At 41.0% G+C, this 19,065-nt stretch overlaps 1 protein-coding gene across 1 annotated transcript; it reads left to right on the top strand.

Moving 5' to 3' along the window:
* Positions 1–422: 422 nt before the first annotated feature.
* Positions 423–18,622, top strand: clvs2 (clavesin 2). The gene is made up of 5 exons (XM_063001030.1): positions 423–961; positions 3,968–4,142; positions 14,219–14,329; positions 14,477–14,697; positions 18,288–18,622. Exons 1-5 carry the CDS (start codon positions 573–575, stop codon positions 18,379–18,381), a joined length of 990 nt encoding a protein of 329 aa, XP_062857100.1. The 5' UTR covers positions 423–572; the 3' UTR covers positions 18,382–18,622.
* The last annotated feature ends 443 nt before the right edge of the window (positions 18,623–19,065 follow it).

Raw genomic sequence — 19,065 nt, 5'->3', positions numbered from 1 at the left:
CTCCCAGCATCCAGCACCGACACCTTCTCCGAACACAGGATGGAAATGAGCAGCAGGATTCGGGATCCACCGGGATGCTTCATCCGTGATCATTCCTGAGGACTTCATTTTTGATTTTTTCACCTTCGCTTGAGATGAACGACAAACGGAGAGTTGTAACAGGACTTGCTGCAGGGTGCCGCATTGCCCGGGCGCATCTTTTGCGTGGTGTTGAATAATCGCGGATTGTTATAGTGAATGGTGATCGCTGCTTTTGGTTGTCGACATGGTAAAGAAAAGGCTTTTTTGCTTTTTGAATTGATCAGATCCGTATAATGTGCTTTGTGCCAGCGCGTCTCTGGACCACTAGGCCATTCCGACTGATGGAAATGACGATGAATGTACGACAGATTCAGTAAGGTGTCCTTACAGGTGAAATTCTATAGGCTGGTGGAATAGAATACATTTTATACTCCATTATACTGAGCTCATTCGGGACATGGTCTAACCCCCAACCACATATCGGATCATATAGGATCGGTTTGTCTTTGCGTCTTTCGTTTGGGTGTTTTTGGTGCTTGATTTCTGGCACGATGACTCATTTACAGGCGGGCCTGTCCGCCGAGACCCTGGAGAAGGCCAAAGCTGAGCTGAAGGAGAACCCCGACACCCTGCACCAGGACATTCAGGAGGTACGGGACATGATCATAACGCGGCCCGACATTGGCTTTTTGCGCACCGACGACGCCTTCATTCTGCGCTTTCTGCGCGCCCGCAAGTTCAACCACTTCGAGGCGTTTCGCCTCCTCGCCCAGTACTTTGAGTACCGCCAACAGAACCTGGATATGTTTAAGAACCTGAAAGCCACCGAGCCGGGCATCAAACAGGCCCTCAAGGACGGATTCCCCGGGGTGCTCTCCAACCTGGACAGACATGGAAGGAAGATTCTGGTTCTCTTCGCCGCCAACTGGGACCAGAGCAGGTGATGCTGATGGGGATTGGTGGGGGCGGGGGGGGGGGGGGGGGGGGGGGGGGGGGGGGGGGGGGGGGTTCACAAACTTTCACTTACAATTAGGAATTCAAAGAGTATACAGTGTGTATACAGTATGTCCCACAAGTGAGATTTAAAAGACAATCCACTGAACATGTAGACATAAAACCATTATTTAAAATTAGACAGAAATCTAATCACTGAGAAACACTGATATCAGGTGAAAGACAAGTACATCCCATAGGTATTAAACATGTCACACAGCTATTATAGAAAGTATAGAAAATAAAACATTACAGCCTCACTAGATCAGTGACTTTTTCTGCAGTGCCTCCTTTTTGTAAATGAGAATATTTTTAAGCCCCCCAGTCAGACACACATGTATGTTTTGCTTTTAAAAATTATTTTAAACATTGTAATTCATACAAAACTGCCATTATGTACATTATGTATCTTACATTTTCACTGTGTAACTCTTACAAACTCGTCTTACAAAGTTTGGGCATCCCTGACCACATGTGGCCGTAGTGTCCACTGCCCCATTTAACAGTTTATGTACCATTAAGACCTATTGTGCTGCAGCAAAGCTGAAAGTGGTGCTGTGATCAGACCAGCCTGTATTATTTTTAAAACATTAACAATTGGATGGATGGACAGAAGGCAGGAAAGCTGGATGGGTGGTCGAATGGATGGATAGATAATAGGATGAATGGATAACTGGATGGATGAATGAATAGCAGGCAGGAAGGCTGGATGGGTTGATGAATGGATGGAGGGTTGGATGGATGTTTGGATGGATGGATGATTGGATGGATGATTGGATGGATGTTTGGATGGATGCAGGGATAGAAGGCAGAAAGACTAACTAAGAAATTACGATGGGTGAGGCCATATAAGGGCCATATATCTTACATTTTCACTGTGTTACTCTTACAAACTTGTCGCTCTTAGGCTAGCATTATCCCACTGTAAAAATGTGATGGTGGTATTATTGTGCTATTGCAATGCTTTTTCAGCAGCCTGACCTGACAGTCTGATCAGGATTTATAGAAAAATGATAAGATAAAACGCTTCTTTTAAAGTAGGATTAAAGTATGACTTTCATCATAACACTAAAAAAAATCACACAGCCAAAGCAGCACTGGAGTGGTTTTAAATAAAGTTAACTTATATTTTATATAATATTACACATATTAAATGATTTATTTGCAAAATGGTTGTGAGGTTGAATACTTTCTCATAGCACTGTACTGTATATAAATGTCTTACTTTTGACAGTTGGTCTTCATTTATTTGTAAAATCGGTTTGGATTTAGTTAATAGTTTATTGCTGAAGGATTTTAAGTGTGATTGTTACAGTGAGAGTTAATGTAATCTGGCAAGTTTAATTGGGGATAATGGTGTGGAAAGGACTGCAGGCTTTGAGCTTTGAGCTGTCCTTCAGCACCACTAGAGTCAGTTTAAGCTCTGTGACCAAAAAGAGATTTATTTAACCTAATATTTCTCATAGAATCATACAGAATATGTGGAGTGTTGGCATGCATATTGGATCTAATTTTACATAATTACTCAAATTTTCTTGTTCTTCAGAGTGAATTTTTACCCCTCTCCCTTCAATTTACAGTTACAAAGCAAAGTCTGTTCCAAAATTTAAAAAAACCCAACTTCCCCCCCAAAAAACTTCCCCAAAACAGTAAGAGCAGGATATAAAAACTAGGTTTACAGTAAAAGAAAATGTAAAACAAATATAACATTTAATATAATTTGGTGTTTGTGAATGTCAGTTTGAACACAGACTCACCTCTGCTCAATCTTTACATATCATTTTACCGTTTCCTCTTCTTTTTTGTTGCAAAGGGTTACTTGCAAAAAATAGGCACTCCTGGATGAATTCATTCTTCAATCTGTTTATTCTTAAAGTAAAAAAGGGAAACAATAAAAAAAAAAATCTGCTAATGGTAATGCATAGCTACTTTGAAGATGTTGTTGATATTTAGTGTTAATATATTATAGCTGACTGATTCCAAGTATTCTGGAGTTTATGTGGTTGTATTACTTACAGAAACATGTCAAATTTTAATTTACAAGTTGTCCATGGGATTGAAAATCAAATTCATTATTGGTCTTCTGACTTGACCTTCACATACAAAGATTTTTTTTGGATTTTTTAATAATGTTTTGGAGTGTATGTGGTAAAACCCCTAAATTCCTTGCTTAAATTACTTCCTTTAAGTTCAACAGTTAAAAAAATAGTTTCTATTAAACATTCCACAAACCTCCCAATGCTGTCTTATGTTGTTACTTTCCCAATTTTTTGGAACATGTTGCAGGCATCAAATAAAAAAAACCATGTTTTTGTTCTGTTCTGTTCTTTCTGCTGTTTTAATTAAGTTTGTTTGTTAAGATTCACAAATTTCTCTTTGTGTTTTTATTTGTTAGGCTTTTTAGAATTCAGTTTGTAGTTAAAAACTAAAAGGCGTCCACAAACTTTAAAGGATGTTTACGTAGATTTGAACATAGTGCATTTTAGTATAAAAAGACATTTATAAAAGTACTTATTTAGATTTGTGGCTTGCTGAACGTATACAGTTCATTATATTGGATTAAATACTACAAGTAACTGTTGTTGGACGGTGGACATCTGTAACTAATTGGCAGAGGGGATTTGAATGAATTTTGGCCTATTAGAAGGAGTCACGTACCCACTGCCCCAGTCTGGTCTGAAGAGCTTTTGAATCCATGCCAGTCACAACATTGCTCCTGAGTGGGGTAAAGACTTTTTCATCCTCTCACAAAAACAGCACACAAAGACGGTCAAGATGGGCCACAATTAGTCTGATGGAACTGAAGCTCTTTACAAAGACTTCATTCATTCTTTTTATTCTTTTGCCAAATAAATACCATCCAGTACTGAAGTCACACAGCACACAGCTCTGACCAGAATTAATCAGTAATCGTTATGGGGTAGTTCTTCTAAAATCTTGTTTCTACTCTCAGGTACACGTTTGTGGATATACTGCGAGCCATTCTGTTGTCACTGGAAGCTATGATTGAAGATCCGGAGCTGCAAGTGAATGGATTTGTGTTGATCATCGACTGGAGTAACTTCACATTTAAACAAGCATCGAAGCTCACTCCGAGCATGCTGAGACTGGCCATCGAGGGCTTACAGGTAACAGCACCAGGATACAGTAGAATGGAAACGTTTGGGCATCCTTTACCACATGGGCCTGTAGTGTCCACTGTCCCAGTTTAGTTTATGTACCATTAAGACCTTTTGTGTTATAGCAAAGCTGATAGTGGTGCTGTGATCAGATAAGCCTATGGACAGATGGATGGATGGACAGATGGATGAAGGATGAATGAATGGTTGGATGGTTGGATGGATAGATGAATAGAATGCAGGAAAGCTGGATGAGTAGATGAATGGATGGAGATTGAATGGATGGATGATTGGATGGATGGATGTTTGGATGGAAGGATTAATGGATAGAAGGCAGAACGGCTGAATGGGTGAACGAATAGATGGATAGATAATTGGATGAATGGATAATTGAATGGATAAATATACAAGGCAGAAAGGCTGGATGGGTTGACAAATAGATGGATAGTTGGATAGATGGATGGATGGGTGGACGAATGGATGGAGGGTTAGATGAATGAATGGATGGATAAATGGATAGAAGGCAGGAAAGCTGGATGGGTTGATTGGATGGATGGTTGAATGGATTATTGGATGGATAGATAGAAGTCAGTTTTGACTGGTTCTTGTAAGTCATTGTTTAGATTGTTTCTGCATGAAGAGCTCGGCTCAGATTTTTTACACCGGCAGTTTTGAACGAGGCCTGACCGAATATTACTGCGTGTCCATGATGAACCCACCCAATGCACATTCCAGCGCCTCTTCAGACAAATTAGCTGGTAAATAATTGATCGTTGCCATTAGCATCTTGCCTACAAAATGCGTCATTCACACAGTGAGTGGGTGAGTGCTTCTGTAGTCAAGTGAACACACAACAAAGGAGATGGAAATGAGAAATTAAAAAGGTGCTCCTCTGGATCATGTGTGATTACTCTTTTAATGTCATTACTGTATTTCTGAGCGCTTAGCATGAGAGGTGTTTACATTAAACATGCATATACTCTGATTTAAATCCGCCATTCAAATGAAGTCTGATAGTACAAGAAAGGTAAATCAAAACAAACAACATTAATTATTTAATTCTATTTGATCTGTATTTAATTGAACTATACAATAATATAAATATCTAACGTTCATTTACAGCAACTTTGATCAAATACAATCCAAGCAATTGAGGGTTGAGTGCCTTGCTCAGATGCCCAACAGTGGCAACTCGGCAGTAGTGGGGTTTGAACCTGAAACCTTCCAATCACTAGTCCTTGACCAATACCACTGTTCACCATAATCTAAGGTTTCAACTTATTTACTTCATTGTTGTTGTTTCTTTACGCTAATTCTAAAATTTATGGCTGCACTACAAAACCTCCAACCTACAAAAAAGTTGGGACAGAGACACGTTTAACACTGTTCTACATCACATTTCTTATTAAAATGTTCTTTTATCGTTTGCAAACATGTGGACACCAATTTTTCTAGTTGCAAATATGGATTTATTTTCCCAATTTTTGCTAGATATAAAACTTCAGCCGCTCAACAGTCCAGGTCTTTATTGCCATATGTCGGGCTGCATAAAGCTCCATTGTCTTGTAGAAAGAAGCAAAGACTTTATTAAAATGTTTTCTAGAGGGCATTATGTCTTGTTTTAAAATGCATATGTACCCTCTAACATTAATGCTGCGCGTGTTACCCATATCACTGGCATTAACACACCCCCATACCACGACTGATGCTGGATTTTGAACTTTGCGTTGGTCAATAAAATCCATCTTAAATTACTTTAAGCCCAGAGAAGTCAGTTGCATCTCAGGATGTCGTTTATAAATGGCTTCTGCTTTGTGAGCTGTTATCCTAACCTGCATTGGCAGGTACAGCAACAAACTGTGTTTACTGACAGTTTATTTTCAGTGCTTTACATTTCCACTGTCATTCAAGAATGATGTTCAGCCTTATCCCTATTCTTCAGACTCTCTAAATCTTTTAATAATTTAATGGACTGTAGATGGTGACGTCCATAAATTCCTTGCTGTTGTGTGTTGAAAGACATCATGAACGGTTTGATTGTTCACTCACTTTGTTTTGTTACAAATCTTGCATAAGTCCTTTCCTTTTTTAGCATCAGTGTTTGGCCACAAAGTGAGGTCCATTAAGAAATAATTTTAACAACTTTGGTGTAAATCAGGGTTTTTTAGGCAAAAATTTGCTTGGTTGGGTTTTGTTGTAATATTTGTCGTTTATTAAAGATTTATTGTGCGTGTGATTGTAACGACTCATCCAAGAGCTTAAGGGACAGAAATAATAAGTGATTTGAGTCACAGGGCTCTTCTAACAGCACCCACGCCTGAACCTGCCACATGTTCTGCCATCCACCAACCACCTCACGAGCTGTGTTCATTTATGCTAAATTTACCTCACTGACACCAGAGCAGCAGTGAGAGAGGAGAATCTGTGAAGGTATCAAAAAATATACTATATTTCTTTTATATTAAATATTAAATTTGTTTTATATTATATTTATTAGGTAAAGTTTAGCCATTAGGTTCAGTAAGGTCACGGCTCTGTGTTATGGGCAGCACTAGCTTAGTGGTTAAGGTACTAGATTATTTATTGGAGGGTTTGACTGCTGGTTAAAGCCCCATCACCACCACCAAGTTGCCTCCGTTAAGTCCCTTAGCAAAGTTCTTTCACACATCATGCTAAAATTAGAAAAAACGTTCCATTTTTAAATGTCATTGTTATCTTTAGCATTAATAAAGACAAACCACTAAACATAACATTTTTGTCCAAAACTATGTGAATATCCCTTCTAAATATTGAGGTAAGGTGTTTTAGACACACTCATTGCTAACAGGTGTGTACAATCAAGTATTTAAAGTACTTTTTATCCTTCTAGCTTTGTGGTAACAGTTTAAGAAAGGTTCTTTCCTGTGCAGGCAAGACCGTGGATCAGTGCATAGTGCAGGTGAGGTACATTAAGACAGCTTGAAAATGTAGGTATAAAGGAACTCCAGTGACTCCAGTGATACAGTATTATTTTGTAATAATGTTGTATTAGTGGGCGGCATGGTGGCTCGGTGGGTAGCACTGTCGCCTCACAGCAAGAAGGTCCTGGGATCCCCAGGTGGGGCGGTCTGGGTCCTTTCTATGCGGAGTTTGCATGTTCTCCTTGTGTCTGTGTGGGTTTCCTCCCACATTCCAAAAACATGCAGTCAGGTTAATTGGAGACACTGAATTGCCCTATAGGTGAATGAGTGTGTGTGTGTGTGTATGTGTGTCTGCCCTGCGATGGACTGGCGCCCCGTCCAGGGTGTTACTGTGTGCCTTGCGCCCATTGAAAAGCTGAGATAGGCTGTGACTGTGATTACAAAGGGAAATTACAACCCTCCTTCTGATAATTTACCTTCTGCATGTATTTGAAGGAGGATAAAATTGGATTACCAGGATGAAACCAGTGCTAAACCCCTCACAGATAGTTCAGGATCACAGGACCCTGATGCTCCGCAGCACTTTCACTACCTGCTGCTTAGTGGTTTGGCCCAAGAAGGATTCTTAGCAGTTATTTATGAGTTCAATTCATTAATTCACAAATTTCTTGTGTGTCGTTGTTTGTTTTGAACTTTTTTTATTGAACAAAGCTTAATTAACTTTATAATGGCTTCTAAAATAATTATTATTGATTTTTTGTTGGTCCTACATATAACCTTTTAGGCTTTAATATGGGGAATGGAATGGAAACCCCATCAGAGTGCTGACTGGAATTTTCTCCTATGGCTTTTTACATACAGGTCCTTCTCAAAAAATTAGCATATTGTGATAAAGTTCATTATTTTCCATAATGTAATGATAAAAATTAAACTTTCATATATTTTAGATTCATTGCACACCAACTGAAATATTTCAGGTCTTTTATTGTTTTAATACTGATGATTTTGGCATACAGCTCATGAAAACCCAAAATTCCTATCTCAAAAAATTAGCATATCATGAAAAGGTTCTCTAAACGAGCTATTAACCTAATCATCTGAATCAACGAATTAACTCTAAACACCTGCAAAAGATTCCTGAGGCTTTTAAAAACTCCCAGCCTGGTTCATTACTCAAAACTGCAATCATGGGTAAGACTGCCGACCTGACTGCTGTCCAGAAGGCCATCATTGACACCCTCAAGCAAGAGGGTAAGACACAGAAAGAAATTTCTGAACGAATAGGCTGTTCCCAGAGTGCTGTATCAAGGCACCTCAGTGGGAAGTCTGTGGGAAGGAAAAAGTGTGGCAGAAAACGCTGCACAACGAGAAGAGGTGACCGGACCCTGAGGAAGATTGTGGAGAAGGGCCGATTCCAGACCTTGGGGGACCTGCGGAAGCAGTGGACTGAGTCTGGAGTAGAAACATCCAGAGCCACCGTGCACAGGCGTGTGCAGGAAATGGGCTACAGGTGCCGCATTCCCCAGGTCAAGCCACTTTTGAACCAGAAACAGCAGCACTGGACTGTTGCTCAGTGGTCCAAAGTACTGTTTTCGGATGAAAGCAAATTTTGCATGTCATTCGGAAATCAAGGTGCCAGAGTCTGGAGGAAGACTGGGGAGAAGGAAATGCCAAAATGCCTGAAGTCCAGTGTCAAGTACTCACAGTCAGTGATGGTCTGGGGTGCCATGTCAGCTGCTGGTGTTGGTCCACTGTGTTTTTATCAAGGGCAGGGTCAATGCAGCTAGCTATCAGGAGATTTTGGAGCACTTCATGCTTCCATCTGCTGAAAAGCTTTATGGAGATGAAGATTTCATTTTTCAGCACGACCTGGCACCTGCTCACAGTGCCAAAACCACTGGTGAATGGTTTACTGACCATGGTATTACTGTGCTCAATTGGCCTGCCAACTCTCCTGACCTGAACCCCATAGAGAATCTGTGGGATATTGTGAAGAGAAAGTTGAGAGACACAAGACCCAACACTCTGGATGAGCTTAAGGCCGCTATCGAAGCATCCTGGGCCTCCATAACACCTCAGCAGTGCCACAGGCTGATTGCCTCCATGCCACGCCGCATTGAAGCAGTCATTTCTGCAAAAGGATTCCCGACCAAGTATTGAGTGCATAACTGAACATAATTATTTGAAGGTTGACTTTTTTTGTATTAAAAACACTTTTCTTTTATTGGTCGGATGAAATATGCTAATTTTTTGAGATAGGAATTTTGGGTTTTCATGAGCTGTATGCCAAAAGCATCAGTATTAAAACAATAAAAGACCTGAAATATTTCAGTTGGTGTGCAATGAATCTAAAATATATGAAAGTTTAATTTTTATCATTACATTATGGAAAATAATGAACTTTATCACAATATGCTAATTTTTTGAGAAGGACCTGTATATTACCATGTTTCTACTGTGTGACTAATAAATGTTTATTTTTTACACAATATATTTATGAAGACTCCATGAGGAACGTTAGCTAAATTAACCACTGCATGTCAAATGGGCTCTTTGCTCTAGACATCTGAACTAGCTGTTTAGATTTTAAACTAGCTGTTCTTAAGAAAAGCAATAACAATGACGCTCTCCAGACGAATAAAGCACAGCGAGCGTGAGGCCAGCCCTCCCAAAGCTCTGCTTTTATGATCACATCCCTCTGTTGTTTCCTCCCGTCTTGGACTCGCCTTTTGTCTCCTTCAGTCCTGAGAAATCAGCCGCATTTGGCAGCCAATCAGAGAGGACCATCCTCCCCGTCCCACCCCATACCGAGTTTCCTTGGCAACCTGTCCGACCGCCATGCTATGCACCCTCCAGATGGGCCGCGCTCGCAGAAAGAAATGCGCTCGTGTGACTCGGCCGCCATCGCTCTGTGTGAACGCGCTTCTCTCCGAATAAACGGAGTGCAGGTTTTATACTGAACAGGGTAAAGCTGCTGGAGTCTGGTACAATCTGGTGTATCCAGTGCATGTAAATGACTGGTATCCATTATTCCTTTCAGAGGAACCACACTATAGGGCCAAAAGTATATGGACACCTGACCATGAGCTTGGTACACATACAATTCTTGGCTATAACACCCTTCACTCTTTAGGCTATTGGAGTTCCTTCAAAACAAAATCATAAAATCACTCACTCACACTCACACACACACACACACACACACACACACACACACACACACACACACACTCACTAACTCACTCACTCACACACACTCATTCACACACTCATAGTCACATACACACTCACTCACTCATTCACTCACTCACACACACTCACACCCACACCCACACACTCACTCCTTCCTTCACACACACACACACACACTCACTCACCCATTCACTAATACAGTCACACACACACTCACTCACTCACTCATACTCACCCACTCATTTACTCACTCAGTCATACACTCACTCACTCACTCATACTCACACACACTCACTCACTCATGCACTCACTCACACATTCACTCATACAGTCACACACTCACTCCATTCAGACATTCAAGCTCCCCACATTGATCATAGGCAGAGTTTGACGCCAGCTCCAAGAATGACTCTGGTACTGTGCAACACCCACACTACCAGTTTCTCTGTCTGTGTCTGTGAACTGTCATTCTGAAGTATCTCCACAGACGCTTGATTGAACTTAAGTCTGGACTTTGTCTGGGCCACTCAAGAACATTTACACGACTTTCCCTGAAGCCACTCGCTTACTATTTTGTCAGATTCCATTACATGCTGTTTAGCAAACTCCCATCTCAACGCTGGCTTCCATATTGCCGTTCTGCCCTGAAGGCCTGATTTACAGAGAGCTGCACAGATGGTTGTCTGTCCAACAGGTTCTCCCATCTCTGGAGGTCTAGGGCTCGGATGTTATGATCTGTTTTTTTGTCCAGACAATGCAGTGTAAATTGTAGTGTGTGTCTTTCCAAGCTACAGTATGTTCAAGCAATTTAAATGACCACAGGTAGACACATATTAAAGATGATTAAAGCAAACAAAAACTCTGTCATTATGGGTGATTAAGTGTAGATTGATGGGTAAAAAATGGCAACAACATCTATTCACTTACATTACATGTTCGGCATTTAGCAGATGTTTTTTCCAAAGCGACTTACAGCATACAATCTGAGCAATTAAGGTTAAGGGCCTTGCTCAAGGGCCCAACAGCAGCAACCTGGCAGTGGTGGGGTTTGAACCGGTGACCTTCTGCTTACTAGTGCCGTTATTTGTCATATATACATATACACATATACAGTACGACAAAAATTTTTCTTCGCATATCCAAGCTTGTTTGGAAGCTGAGGGTTAGAGCACCGGGTCAGCCATTGGAGCAGAGAGGGTTAAGGGCCTTGCTCAAGGGCCCAAAAGTGGCTGCATGGCAGAACTGGGATTCAAACTCTCAACCTTTCAATTGATAGCCCGAAGCTCTACCCACTAGGCTACCACTGTCCCACTGTCCTATTCAAAACTCAAGGGGTCTGAAGACCCAACATTAACATATGAATTTAAAAAATATAAGTAGTGTTTCATTCTTTTAGTCACATAAAACAAAACATAAATACAAATAGTTCAGAAGAGATGGAATTGACACTAAAAAAAGATTGGTCTTGTCATGTCCATACCTGCGCATTGAGCACATTCATATTGTTTCCCCTTGCATAGCTTTGTGCTGTAGACCTGGGGATCATGCAGTATTTATTGGGTCAGCTGTAGTTTCCCAGTCCAAACACAGGGGTTAGAGATTGGAGAGATTGGGAGCGGTTATGGACTGTACTGAGCTGTAGTGCAAAACAAATCTGTCTGAATGATGACAGGAGAGAAGAACATCAATCTGGACGTCCAGTCCACAGCAGTCTGAAAAACACCACACACAACAGAACAGAGTGGAAATGATTTAGCTGCTGGAAATGATTTAGTTTTTTTTAAGTTTAGCTCTGCAGCAAAGTGAATCAGTTCATCTTATTGAGCTGAATCTGTCAGGTAGACCAGAACTTAAACCACCTGCAGAGCTTCAGGTAGTAAATTGCTTGTTCCAGTGTGGCATTATTTTTATTACCACGTCAAAAGGAAAGAACATTTTTACTTTCTATGCCACTATCTTGTTCTATGTCACCAACTTATCTGCTGAATGCACATTTTCTGACCTAGCAGATTAAAAAACGAATAAAATAAATTAAATTTGTCGAAAACAAAGAGTACATGCACGTCCCCTATAAGTGTATATAAGCTTTTTTACTTTACTGTATCACTAGGGTAGTAAGATGAACTACAGTGCTTGTTAGTTAAAGCTCTCTGGCAATCCAGTGGAGTTCAGTTGAGACTTTATGCCCGCTTGCTGCCTCTGGTGCCAGGCTTTACCTCTGTAAGCCTCCAGGCTTAAACCCTAATCAGCCCAGTTGCTCTCCACCATCACCACTGGCATCAGAATGCTGGAGCCCTCTCAGCAATTCCGTTTCAACAACAAGTACTTCTATAAAACAAAGGCTTTTATTTACTCATCGTAGGCATGGTCGAGCAGAGGTCATGCCACCCAGCTCAGAGGGCAGAATCTCTGGCACGATTAGCTGGTGTAGACTGTTCAGAACAGAAGAGCCAGAAATGATCAGCTGAGACATATTTAAATTAGAGATGTTCATGATTTACTCATAACCAAGGAAATCAACGTTTGATTAATGCTTTTGGTTAATGAAGTCATTTAAATCAATTTCCATCAGCTATGGCTTGATTTGAATTGAGAGCAGAGCTACAGATCTCTCACATATATGTGGTCGGAACAGCATGCTGCAGTTATGACCCTGAACTTCTATATATTTATTCATTCCGACATTCATGGTCTGTTTTACCACCAATTTATCCTGGCCAGGGTTGCGGTGGGTGTGATCCATTGGGCGAAAGGCAGGAGACACCCAGGACAGGCTCACAGTTATGCGTTTTGTATTCGCGGCATGTCCAGTTTCACCTGAAAACACTGGGCACGATGCAAACATACCCTGGACCAAACGATGAAAACATGTGTTTTAAAGATTTCATTCGGGAAACCAGTGGTGTGCGATACTGCAGAATTTGGTATCGATCCGATACCAAGTAAATACAGGGCCAGTATCACCGATATCGATACCGATACTGATACTTTTTAATAATTAAGGAAGATGCATCATCAAATTGCTCATAAGTGTATTATTGTAATACATCGATTTTTTGTAAGTAGCTGCTCTCAGTAGAGTTGTAAATAAATTCAGTTGTTTAAACCGGTCCGATTTCTTGTTTCTGTGCTTTACTTTCTCATAATGTTACCATCATGGCGTATCACCACCAAGCGGCTAACGCATACCACATAGCTGTGTTTGCTGGGTGAATAAATATGTAAATTTTTATTAGTGACCGAATATGTGTGTCCTTGTTAATTTAAAATAAAAAAAATCGATGCTGTTCTGTTTACATTTATAAGCACAAAGTCAAAAGACGGAATAAGAGCCTCACTACATGCTCCGATTCTGTACTTTACGTACCTATAGTTTACACTATTATTTCCATAAAATTGACCCAATTTCTGTATCTGCAAAGCAAAGTATTCAAAAACTTTCCAATGCCTACCAACATACTGATGTCTGTTAGGATTTTAACAACATAACAACAAAACACAGCAGAGCAGGAGGGAGGAGCGAGGTGTGCATGTAAGATGTGAGAGGAGCGAGTGTGTACACACATGGTCTTTACTTTCTGACAAAATGGGAGAAAGTGCTGAATGTAGCGGAGAAAAAGTAAAACTAAAGTATCGATCCCATCACACTAGTATCGATTCGATACCAATACCAACGTTGGTATCGATAATATCGATATTTGCATCGATCCGCCCACCACTACTGGAAATAAAAGGATGATGATATTTTGATAATATTAATGTTATAGTGTTGTAACACTCAGCTCAGTTACTGAAAGATTGACCAGTTTTCTCAGAGCATATTGGCAAAGCCAGGATAATTTGAAATTTACCTTCTAAATATCAATGCTTTGTTTTTATTTCACGGTTATGTTTCAGATCTCAAATTAACTGCAAACTATATTTCATTGTAATTATGAGGCAGAATTAATGGCACAGTTCAATCAACTAACACTATTTTTATGATCCTCACAGGACAGCTTTCCAGCCAGATTCGGTGGCATCCATTTTGTCAACCAGCCGTGGTACATCCATGCCCTGTACACAGTCATTCGTCCCTTCCTGAAGGACAAAACAAGAAAACGGGTAAGTAAGGGCAGAGAAAGGGGTGGAGGGAGGGCGAAGCTAATCAGTTTATTACAGAAATCAATAGAATGAGAGAGTTTAATGAGAGATGTGGGGCCAGCAGACCACAGAGCATCAGCTGATCATTTCTGGCTCCTCTGTTTGCAGATCTTTATGCACGGGAACAATCTGAACAGTCTACACCAGCTGATCGTGCCAGAGATTCTGCCCTCTGAGCTGGGTGGCATGATGCCCCCCTATGACATGGGCACATGGGCCAGGACTCTGCTCGACCACGCCTACGATGAGGAGACAGACTACTGCCCCGAGTCCTACACCCTGTCTGTTAAAGACCTGGAGAAAGATCTCTCCCCAAAAAGCATGAAGAGGTCAGTTCCACCAGCTCTCCCTCGTTCTTGTTAATCACATTCACATTATTTATGCTGTCTATCAGGAGTTCCTTAACCTACATTATATATTAGAAGTTTGTAAGAGACATGTACACTGGCCAAAAGTATGTGGACGCCAGTAGGTTTTTCAAAACCCTATATTATTGAGTTTCCTCCACCTTTTTAGCTATTACAGCCTTTACTTCTCTTGGAAGGCTTTCCTTAAGTTTTTAGATGATGCTTGTTCCTATTCAGTCAAAAGAGCATTTGTAAGGACAGGCGCTGGTGATAGACAAGAATGTCTGGCTCTCAGTCGATGTTCCAATTCAGATATTGAAGAGGCTCTGTGCATGCCACCGAGCACCTGAGTTTAAATAATACTGGCTTTACAGATATAATTTAAGTACAAACCAAGAAATCCAAATGTATTTGGACACCTGACCATGAGCTTACTGGACATCCCATTACAAAAACACTCACTCTCACTCCCCCACTTTCTTAACCGCTTATCCAATTAGGGTCGGGGGTGCTGGAGCCTATTCCAACTTTTTAATGGGCGCAAGGCACACAGTAACACCCTGGATGGGTCGCCAGTCCATTGCAGGGCAGACAAACACACACACACACACATTACAAAAACAAATGGTATTAAAAATTAAAGTGACCTCTATGTGATCTTTTTAGCTAGACGCTTCTCACAAAACTTTGAAGTATGTCAATGGGAATGTGTGCCCATTTAGTCAAAAGAGAGCATTTGTATATCTGGGCACTGATGTTGGTCTAAAAAGCCACAGTTGATGTTCTGGTTCATTTCAGAGCTGTTGAGTGGGGCTGAGGTCAGGGCTCTGTGCATGTCTTTATAGAGCTTGCTTTGTGCACAGCGGCGGAATCATGCTGGAACAGGAAAGGACCTTCCCTAAACTGTTGCTGCAAAGTACATACTGTACTATCCTTTATATATGATTTTTTACACCTGTTAGCAACTTTTCAATGGGCGCAAGGCACACAGTAACACTCTGGATGGGTCGCCAGTCCATCGCAGGGCAGACACACACACACACACACCCATTCACCTATAGGGCAATTCATTGTCTCCAATTAACCTGACTGCATGTTTTTGGACTGTGGGAGGAAACTGCAGCTCCCGGAGGAAACCCACGCAGACACGGGGAGAACATGCAAACTCTGCACAGAAAGGACCCGGATCGAACCCAGGACCTTCTTGCTGTGAGGCGACAATGCTACCCACGAGCCACCGTGTGGCTAAAACACGTGAATTGAAAAATAGACGGGGTGTCCTAATGCTTCTGTCCGTACAGTGTCACAGACCTCTTCGTTTAAGCCACAACATTGTTCTGACAGTGTTATTAGTTATATTTTTTTCCTTTTCCACACATGGACTGAGTAAAAAAGAAATAAAATTAAAATGGTTTCCCTTTAAGCATATCTCAAGTGTTAAACAACCTTCTTGCACAAAAGAGACACATTTCCGATTTGTAGCACGTTACCAGTTTACTGTTTAACAGGATTATGGATTTCTGTCATTACCTGGTAGATTAAATCACATTTACAGGTCCAGGAGTTCCACTTCATTGTCCTGACGTTCTCCTCAGTGTTGTTTCTGACTTACTGGGCCATGAAATCAGATATAGACAGAAAAGACGCTGCCGTGAGTCTCACTGACTGATTGAATGGAGCTGAATGTTGTTTTCTGGAGCGTGACCAAATGTGATGGAGATTCACCGTGGGGCAAAGATCTGACTTCTGCTTTCACTGCTGCTCGGGCACTGAGCACTCGGTGAGAAGTGACAGAAGAGAAGGATAGCAGCACAGTCCAGGGCATTTCAGTTTTACTCCCAGTGTTTCCTGGTGGAACCGGATCCACTGGAAATTTCCAGAAAAGTTGGGACGTTTGTAAAATGCAATACGACGAGAATCTGTGATTTAACAGTTCTGCTGTCACGGTTCACCACTGTCTCCCTCTGCATCTGTCACACTGACCTGGCCCAGATTTGTCCATGATGAAGGACCGCATGCTGTCCCAAAAGCTGCTTAATCCTCTACTTTAGGAGAATGAGGCTAAAATCGCATGAAGCTGTGCCCAGTGGTGACCTTCTTTTTACTGATTTAAAAAGAAAAAAGACCCCCCACGTCTAAGGTGCATTTGCTGTAAGACTGAAACATTGGAGTTGTTAATTATTTTGATGTTTTAAATTTGAAGGTTTTGTTGATGCAAATTGTAGTGACACAGTCTGAGACCACTTGTGCAAAAGCTTCTATTTGGCCTTTTTTCTCAAATTTTCTCAAAGTTCAATGTTTTTTATTACGAATTAATCAGATAGCATAATAATTTTTTTTATATATATATTTTGTTTATGCATTTTCTCCAATTGCCCGATTGCGTCATGCTTCCTCTCCACCAATGCCGATCCCCGCTCTGATTGAGGAGAACAAAGCTAACCCACGCCCCCTCCGACACGTGGGCAGCATGCCGTATACATTTTGTCACCTACACTTTGCTGAGTGCAATGCGGATCAGCACTGTGTACGGAGGGACACACCCTGACAGCACTCTTTTCCCGTCTCTGTGCAGGCGCCATCAATCAGCCAGCAGAGGTCGTAATTGCATTAGTTATGAGAGAGAGACCCTATCCGGCTTTTTTTTTTATACCCCACCGGCCAATCGTTGTTCATGTGGCCGCTCAGCCCAGCTGGCAGGCAGAACTGAGACTCGATACGATGTATCTGAGATCCCAGCTCTGGTTCCAGCGTGTGTTTTTACCGCTGTCCCACCTGAGCAGCCAAATAGCATAATTTGAGTAAGAAGTTGAATCACAATTTCTCAGTATTTTGGTATGTTCTTCGTTTTGCTGTAATGGCAGCGTGCACTCGAGCTTGCATGGACTCCTCATGTGTGTGCAAAATCTGATGATCCATGTTATTCCAGCATGATTTCAGAATAATCCAAAGAGCATCTTGTGATGTTAGTGAATACTCTTCATCTGCAAAGCTACTGTAACACCTTGGATATGGTTGACCCATGGACACCAATGCCAGATGCAACCACTGGCTTTAAAGATTCCCCTTCTTGTTTCTCTACGAATATTAGACATACAGTCTGACCTAGGCATTGTGGCTGCAGTTTCATATTTACTTCGTTACATCTGTGCATCATTGTGATTAGATCTGTGACTAGTTTATGTTCGTTAGGTTGGGGGTTTGATTTACGGCTCTCCCAAGCAGCCACTGTTGGACCCTAAAGCAAAACTGGGATGTACAGAATAGGAATTTCATTATACTCTGCACATGTATATGGATGAGAAATAAGGGCATTCATTATTCATTATGGATTATGTGTTGTATGTTTCTGTATTGCGCTAGTTCTACAGATGCCACAGGTATAAAAACACTGTGCTCTGTTCTAATCAACTAAAAAATATAAAACATTTGTGATGTTTAATGCTTCTTAAAGCACAGTAAAGCTTTGAACATGTTTACCTACACTTTATACCACTAAAGAAATGTGCTAACCATGGATCTGTGCTGTAAGATGCCCCCTAATGCCGATCATATTTTATTTATGTGTGCAGGTCCCAGTCGGTGGTGGAGCCTGGAGTGCTTAAACGGCCAGAAAAAATCAAAAGTGAAGAGGAGAACATGCAGCCACTGCTTTCTCTGGACTAAAGGCTTTTAATCCCCTGGGCCATGAGCAAACATCAAGGCCTGCATTGAACGCTGGGGTGGGAAGCGCCCAGTTCCCTCGACCGGAGTATAAAAATATGTACAAAGAGTTGAAAGCAAGACGGAGATGTGAGATGAGCCGAGACTTTGAAAATACTGACAAGAGACAGCAAAAAGCTAATGGACCACATTCGTATGTAATTGTTAAGTGCCAATTTAAATCTGTACATACACTTCAGCGTAGGATTTGGAGAGTAATTGTGACATATAAAGACTCTGAATATTTTATGTGCTTTTTGTGGTAGCAGGGCTTTCGGTGTTTAGGTTGGCCAAATCACATCCAAGTGACGTAAAGCTCAGGATTTATGGTCATGGTTAGGACATTAGAAAGGTGTATGGCTATCACTGTCTATAGTTGTACAAACATATGATGCTTTTATTTATTAAGCTCATGATTAAACATCCTGTGTGCAGGTTTAGTCTTTAAAGCAAAACCCCCTTTACACATCAGCAAGGCTTTAAAATATTTTACTTATTTATTTATTTTTATTAGTAATTAAGAAATTTCAGCACAGCCTGAGCTTTTCCAATAGAATACACTGACTGAGAGCCTGAACGTTTATTTATCTTTTATTCAGGGCACTCTTAGCATCTTCAGTTTATCTTGCATTATCTTATTTATACACC

The sequence above is a fragment of the Trichomycterus rosablanca genome, chromosome 9, assembly GCF_030014385.1.
Source record: "Trichomycterus rosablanca isolate fTriRos1 chromosome 9, fTriRos1.hap1, whole genome shotgun sequence".
In the NCBI taxonomy this organism is placed as follows: Eukaryota; Metazoa; Chordata; class Actinopteri; order Siluriformes; family Trichomycteridae; genus Trichomycterus; species Trichomycterus rosablanca.
This window is presented reverse-complemented; position numbering and strand designations above follow the sequence as displayed.

Coding starts and splice junctions, on each gene's coding strand:
- clvs2 (XM_063001030.1), top strand. CDS start 573: ATGACTCATTTACAGGCGGGCCTGTCCGCCGAGACCCTGGAGAAGGCC. Junction 4,143..14,218: donor TGGCCATCGAGGGCTTACAG/GTAACAGCACCA, acceptor TGATCCTCACAG/GACAGCTTTCCAGCCAGATT. Junction 14,698..18,287: donor TCCCCAAAAAGCATGAAGAG/GTCAGTTCCACC, acceptor TTATGTGTGCAG/GTCCCAGTCGGTGGTGGAGC.